General features: G+C 29.0%; 1 protein-coding gene across 1 annotated transcript; it reads left to right on the forward strand.

Moving 5' to 3' along the window:
* Positions 1-2,277: 2,277 nt before the first annotated feature.
* Positions 2,278-7,667, forward strand: LOC112708454 (probable pectinesterase/pectinesterase inhibitor 25). Its single transcript, XM_025760606.3, has 3 exons — positions 2,278-3,398; positions 5,445-5,811; positions 6,923-7,667. Exons 1-3 carry the CDS (start codon positions 2,373-2,375, stop codon positions 7,615-7,617), a joined length of 2,088 nt encoding a protein of 695 aa, XP_025616391.1. The 5' UTR covers positions 2,278-2,372; the 3' UTR covers positions 7,618-7,667.
* Positions 7,668-7,939: the final 272 nt, after the last annotated feature.

A 7,939-nucleotide genomic window follows, 5' to 3' on the forward strand; every position in this document is an offset into this window, starting at 1 on the left:
TTCTGGTCACAGGTTGTGTAGTATCGACAGATTTTTCCGACGGTAAATCTACTAGTAAAAGTGACTCTAAATTTAAATTTGCGAACCATTTCCTTCCATTTTTGCAACATCATTAACCTCAATTCGTTCTCTCCCCTTTTGTTTTCTCTTTCGCCGTCCACCTGAGGCTTGTTTCTGTCATGGAGAAGCTTGTTTCTCCCCTATGAGTTGCTGTCTCTATGTTTCACTGCCGTCATCGTTTGCCTCCCTGAGCTATAATACTATCCTTTCTCCTTTATCCAGGTATGCCTTCTACCCTTCTTTTTTCTATTTTTTTATATCATTGACATTTGCAAAATTCTAATAGAAATTATAAAATAATTATTTCGATTGAACTATGATTAAATCAGTTAAACCAATAAATCAGTAAATCAATAATTAAAATAGTTGGACAATCGATTCAATTTTCAGAACCTTACTTGATATATATATTAAAAAAAGTTTAAAAGCAAATTTTGAAATACAATGTACAGACACAATTAAGTTGAGAAGAGTTCAATACCAGAATATCTTAGCACACGGTCACTTTTCCATATTTTTAAAGTAAGGATATAATCATTATATTAAATATAAATAATGTATATTTTTATGTTAATCTTTATGTTGTAATATAAAATTACTTTTTTATGTCTTTTAAATAGTTAATTTAGACATAAAAAGTAGAAGAAAAAAAAAAGAAAACTATTATAGCTAGCATAAATATTAAAAAAAAATTTACTATTCATTAGACTCGACGAACACGAAATTTGTATGTTTATTAGATTTAAAAGAGATATACAAGAAACTAACTACTATAGTATAGGCTTTTGACTCTGAAAAGTGATATTTGAAGAATAAAAAAAATGATGTAATGATCGATATTTGTATTATTTTTTTATTATATTTTTTTCGTTATGGTGTAAATAGAAAATTTTTATTTTTCTCTATTCTTATCAATTACTTCTAATAACAAAAATGAAATATGTTCAAAAAAGTATACAACAATAACATATATACACTAGCAAAAATCACTTTTAATAATGATAATATAACGGGCATCATATATTTTATTTAGTTTAATTATATTTTTGTGATAATTATATATTTGTAATTGTTATAATGATAATTAGGTAATATTTATTTTTAGAGACTAAAATTGAGATTGGAGAATTAGAATTTAATATTGTATTTGGTAGTCATAAATCGAAATTAAAATTTTAATTTTACATCACACAATTTCAATCATTTCAATATCTACAAAAATTGAAAACATAAAAAATTAAAATTTTTTGAGATAAAAACTAAAATTTTAATAATATTTTTTTAATAACAGAAGATATTTTAATAAATATTTTTATTTTAGCTCTATATTTATCTTGAACAAATAAGATACTAAGATATAACTTAGTTTTATACACTTGACATCAAATATAACAAAAAGACCTAATTATTTGTCTTTTAGTTTCAGTCTCTCTTTCAATGGCATTCTTATATATTTTTTTGTGACTATTAGAAAAATCTTGATGAGCAATTGTATAATTATCGCACAAAATTTTTTTAGCAATAAAGTATAAGATGATTAATATTTAATTATGGAAAAATTTAGGGGCCAACAATTTTATTAAATGAGCAATGTTAGGGGCCAGTAACATTTGTGATTGATAGCCATCAACTAGCCATCAATGATGATTTGATGGTGTGAGATTTCATCTAATGGCTCACCTTTTTTTGCTAGTTATATGCTGGCCAAAATGTAATAAAATTGCTGGCCCCTAGACTTTTCCTTATTAAATTCTGGCCAGCATGTAACCAGCAAAGAAAAATGAATTATTGGATAAAATTTCACACCAATCTCACACCATTAAAATCATCATTGATGACTATTTGATGATTATAAATTACAAAAATTACTGGCCCAGCACTCCTCTTTAATTATTGATAAATATATTAACAACTACTTTTATTTCTATTAAAAACAAAATAAATAATTATTAAAAATTACTTTTATAGTAGTGGTACAATATTTCTAAAAAACAAACCTAGCATTTATACTTTCTCATTTAATAATATAGCTTTTCAAGTTGATTCAATTATTCTTCCTTTTCACTCCTCATTCCATTCTACATCAAACATTATTCTAATTAAGGTTGTGTGTGCTCTCACCCAGAAGACATGGCAACATCGCATATGCATGCTTCTTGTTAACAACGTGACTATGTGCCTATAAATCCCCATCATAATTCCAACCCTAAACACAAACACACAAACTCTCTTCACACATCATATTCACTAACTCAACTCTCAAAGCTTGCAAGCTAAATTATTCATTCTCAATAACACACCGTAATACAATAATGAAAATCCCATCAATGCCATCATCACCCTCCATCTCCTTTGTTCTCTTCCTTTTATTCCTCACTGTACCATTACTACAAGCCCAACAACAATCTCCATCAAAAAACGCCCCTCCTCCTCCCCCTTCATTGCCTCCGCCTGCTTCGGCTCAAAAACATTTTCCTCCTCCACCTCCACCTCCACTTACTTTTTCGACTCGAAAAGTTGCTCCACCTCCTCCTCCTCCTTCACTGCCTCCACCTGCTTCGGCTCTAAAATATTTCCCTCCTCCACCTCCTCCTTATTTTCCTCGAAAATATGCTCCTCCTCCTCCCCCTTCCTCTTCCTCTTCGGCTCCAATGCTTACCCCTCCTTCTCCGCCTTCAAAACACTCCCCTCCTCCGTCTCCACTACCACCTTCTACCTCTTCAGCTCCTCCCTCTCCTTCTCCAGTTTCTCCTCCTCCTTCTCCTTCCTCCAAAGAAGCCTGCAAGTCTACACTGTACCCAAAACTCTGCCGCTCCATTCTAAAATCCATTCGCTCGTCACCATCCGATCCATACAACTTAGGGAAATTCTCCATCAAACAAAGCCTCAAAAAGGTAAAGAAGCTGGCAAAAGCGTTCGATGACTTCCTCCACCACAAGTCGTCTTCTTACCTCAACCAAGCCGAGATCTCGGCTCTCGACGACTGCCGCGACCTCAACCAACTCAACGTAGACTACCTCCAAACCGTCTCCGACAACCTCAAATCTGCGACCTCGTTAGACAGCAATGGAAATGAGGAATTGGTGGAGGACATCGAAACGTATCTGAGTGCGGTGGCTACTAACCACTACACTTGCTATGATGGGTTGGTGGCGGCGAAGAGTAACATCGCGGAGGCGCTGGCGGTGCCTCTGAACGATGTGAAGCAACTGTATAGTGTGTCGCTTGGGTTGGTTACGGAGGCTCTGAACAAGAATAGGAAGAAGCATAAGACAAGAAAGCATGGTCTCCCTACTAATGACTACAAAGTTAGACAGCCTCTCAAGAAGCTCATTAAGGTAATTAATCTCTCTCCATCTCTCCCTCTCTATCATATTTGAACAGAAGAATATTAGGTTAGAGGAGTGTAAATTTTGTGATTTGTAGTCCTCAATTAATTATTATTGATATTTTTAATAATGTGAAATTTCATCTAATAATTTGGAACAATTTATTTTTTTTTTTGCTCGTTAAGTGTTAACTAGATTTTAATAAAAGTGCTGACTCTAAATTTTTTCTATTAAGTAATTAACAAAATTTTATTAATATAACATTAATAAAAATACTTTTACATAGAATATAAAAAAAATATGGTATTGATTAAATCTTAAAACTCAAATTTTAAATGTAAATTTTAAATTTTAATAATATAAAAAAAAATTAACCTAAAATATTTTTTAATATTGATAAAAAAGTGTTAAAACTAAATATTTTTTATTTTGGATATAAGACTCTGTATTTAATTAAGAGAAAGTTTAGGGTACCATGTCAGTACTTTTATTAAAATTTGACCAATATTTAATTAATAAAAAAAATAAATGATCTCACACTATTAGATATAATTTTACACTATTAAAAATATTAATAATGACTAATTGATAACTACAAATCACAAAACCTGCTAATCTCCTAACATTCATCTTTAGCTAATCTCTCTACCTCTCTCAATATTTTTTTTATAATTTTGCATGAAAAGCGTATTCACGTTACTTTCATTAATGATTTATCTAAAAAAATAAATTAATGATAAACATATACTGTTTTGATTATTCAAAATATATATTTTTGAACATAAAAAATAGAAAATTAAATTTTTTCGGTTAATAATTAGTCAAACAAATAAGGAAAAGAAGAGATAAATATGATAAATTTATCTTTTAAAATATTTTTTTTACAAGAAAATTGCAACTTTTATATGAATAAAAAATGACTTTTGTTAGTTGGATCCAATTTTTCTTTGATAACAATCAACTAACAAAGTAGTGAGTGACAAAAATATTATAGATTTAAATTATCATTGTAAAAAATATTAACTTATTGTTTACCTATAATAAAAAAGCCTTTGACCGGCTAATTTCAGCTTCTAATAGAGTAGCACTAGCAAGTGTGTGTAGTAATAAATAAAAAAAGAAATTCAACCAGATCCTAGAATACCTTGGATTCGGGTCAACCAGGTTCATTTTGACTTTGTAAACCGTGTGAGATAATCTGACAAGTTTATAATTGGTCACTTGGAGGGTACTTGTTAATTAAGTTGTTAATTATGGTATTGGCATCACCATGCACATGCATGCAACTCCCAAAGTACTCTCCAGCTAGCATCTTCTCATAGTAAACATACAAGAAACAAGATGCCATTATATAAATCTTAAACTTATGTACGTAGTAATTACTTTGATACTTACGTACGTTGCGTATTTCTATGACATTATTGTTTAAATATGGTAAGATAAACAAATATAAAGCTTATATTATTCTCTCCAAATAAAAAGGTTAAAAATATAATTATCTATATATTTTAGTTTAATAATGCAGTTTTTGGGGTATGAATTTATATTATCAAAACTACCTTTATAACAATAAAATTTAGAGTGCAATTCATTATCAAAAAATAAAAAAAAAATTAGTATACGACACATAAAAAAAATAATATTCATAATATTCATAAATATAGTATTAATAAAGTTATTTTATTCTTTTATGAGACAATTTTATATTTATTCTAGTTTTTTTATATTAATAAAGTTATTATATTTTTTATTTTAATATATATTTTACATAAATAACTAATTTGATAAATAATTTTGTATGTACATATATATATACTCATCGTCACTAATAATAATACAAACAATAATAATTATTACTTCTCTAAATGTACAACTCAATAATAATATTTAAAAGATAATAAAAAATTAATCTAAAATTATTTAATTTAATATTATTTATTATTGTCAAAATAATTATATAATTTTAAATTACAAATGTTATGTTATATAAAATAATTTTAAATATTTTATTTTTTACTCTTAGTCTAACATTAGAAGCATTATACTTTGGTGCAGTTTCTTCACACAACAAGTAATAGTTGCAAAGAATCATCATTCAATTGTACAAGGAAAAGCGAAAGGATTCTTGAAGAAAGCAATAACAGCAAAGGAATTCTACTGAACAGCTATGTGATTGTGAGCATTGATGGGACAGGGAACTTCACTTCCATTGGAGACGCCATTGCTTTTGCTCCGAACAATTCAAGAGCAGAAGATGGGTATTTCCTTATCTATGTCACAGAAGGGTGCTACGAGGAATATGTCACTATCCCCAAACAAAAGACTAACATTTTGCTTGTTGGAGATGGTATCAATAAGACTGTTATCACAGGGAATCATAGTGTCATTGATGGTTGGACAACTTTCAATTCTTCAACTTTTGGTAAGTAAATTAATTATTTCTCTTTTTTCTTTTGTTAAATTTAATTTAGTGTATGCAAACTGTGGTTAGAAATATAACCATTCAAGTGCTTTTATTTATCGATTTTAATCTTTTGAAAAAATAATTTTATGATTGAAAAATCTAGAATTTAATCCGTATTATCGCTTAAAAAATTAGTATAAAACAAATAAAAAAAGATTTATACAAAAATTTAAGCAAATAAAAAAAGACGCTCTCACTTAAATGTATGTGTTAGATTTTAAAACTATATATAGAAGTGAAATTTTAAATTTTGAAAAAAAATTAAAGGGCCAACAATTTTATCTTATATTGAACAATACTTTTAGTCATTTATCTAATACTTTTAGTCTAATAATATAACAACATATTTTTAAATAATACTGACGACTATCTCCTGACCAAAAATAATAAATTTTATTAGTTGTCTATCTTTACTTTTTTATTAAATGAATTTGCAAACAGAATTTACAAGGGGGCATTTTAATAAAGATGTCAAAAATGTCTTATTTTAAAAATATTTTTTAATAATTAAAATTCAACTGTGTTATTTTTTAATAGGATTAAACTGTGTTATTTTTATTAGGATTAGACTAGACAAGTCAGTTTAGCCAAAAAATTATAAATTAAATTTTAAATCAGTCTAAATTAATATTTTTATAAAAAATAATTAAAATATTTCTATTATATATATATATATATATATATATATATATATATATATATATATTGAAAACTCTAAATCCTAATCCTATAACGGTAGAAAAATAAAGGGTTAGAATTTATGATTCTCATAATTAATATATATAATAAGAATATTTTAGTTATTTTCTATAATAAGTGTATTGTAGTCATTTTCTATAAAAAATAATATTCATTTAGATCAGTTCAAGATTTGATTTACTATTTTTCGCTCAAATTAATTTGTCGGACTTAATTTTAACAAAAATAACACCGTTTAATCGATTATATATATTAAATTTTAATTATTAAAAAATATCTTAAATTTTAAATGTCTTTATTTAAGTGTCTACCAACTTACAAATATACTTGCACCAAAGATTTCTGAGTCCTTGTATATGTCCTAATGCAGCTGTTTCTGGAGATAGATTCATGGCAGTGGATATTACATTCAGAAACACAGCTGGCCCTGAGAAGCACCAAGCAGTAGCACTTAGAAGCAACGCTGACCTCTCCACCTTCTACCGATGCAGTTTTGAAGGATATCAAGACACACTCTACGTTCACTCTCTCAGACAATTTTACAGAGAATGTGACATCTATGGAACGGTAGACTTCATCTTTGGTAACGCCGCCGTAGTTTTCCAGAGCTGCAACATCTACGCAAGAAAGCCAATGACTAACCAGAAAAACTCCGTCACCGCGCAAGGCCGGACGGATCCAAACCAAAACACCGGAATCTCAATCCAAAATTGCACCATCCAGGCCGCCCCTGACTTGGCGGCCGACGTGGAATCCACGCCGAATTACTTAGGTAGGCCGTGGAAAGAGTACTCGAGGACGGTTTATATGCAGTCATATATTGGTGCCTTGATTAGTCCTTCTGGATGGTTAGAGTGGAATGGGACCGTTGGGTTAGACACACTCTTCTATGGTGAATTTAATAACTATGGTCCTGGTGCTGGTACAAGTAACAGAGTAAAATGGAAGGGTTACAACTTGTTGAATGCTACTCAAGCTTGGAATTTTACTGTTCTTAATTTTACTTTGGGAGATACATGGCTTCCTTACACTGATATACCATACACTTCAGGCCTAGAAGATTAATTAGATTGCTATCATTTTACATACTGAATATTGAATTTGATTTTTTATTTGTTATATGCAATATGTAGACCTGTAGCAATTGTGACGAGAAATCAGAGTTATCTTTTGAAAAAGGAAAGGGAGCAACATATTTTTAACACAAAATGATTAGTGATGGTGGTGATATCGATGCAAGAAATTATTGAAATAATGACTGGTTTATAACCAACTAAAATTTTATGTATGACCCAAAGAAAAGTTAGTTTTAGTGGCTGATTTAGCAACTAATAACAAAGATATACTATTTAGTTGCTAACTCAATTGTTAAATATGAAATTAAACA

Source organism: Arachis hypogaea, chromosome 8 (genome assembly GCF_003086295.3).
Source record: "Arachis hypogaea cultivar Tifrunner chromosome 8, arahy.Tifrunner.gnm2.J5K5, whole genome shotgun sequence".
Classification (NCBI taxonomy): Eukaryota; Viridiplantae; Streptophyta; class Magnoliopsida; order Fabales; family Fabaceae; genus Arachis; species Arachis hypogaea.

Excerpts from the sequence above, each read along its gene's own strand:
- LOC112708454 (XM_025760606.3), top strand. The coding sequence starts at position 2,373 with ATGAAAATCCCATCAATGCCATCATCACCCTCCATCTCCTTTGTTCTC. Across the intron at positions 3,399-5,444 it reads CTCTCAAGAAGCTCATTAAG|TTTCTTCACACAACAAGTAA; the intron begins GTAATTAATCTC and ends ACTTTGGTGCAG. Across the intron at positions 5,812-6,922 it reads TTTCAATTCTTCAACTTTTG|CTGTTTCTGGAGATAGATTC; the intron begins GTAAGTAAATTA and ends GTCCTAATGCAG.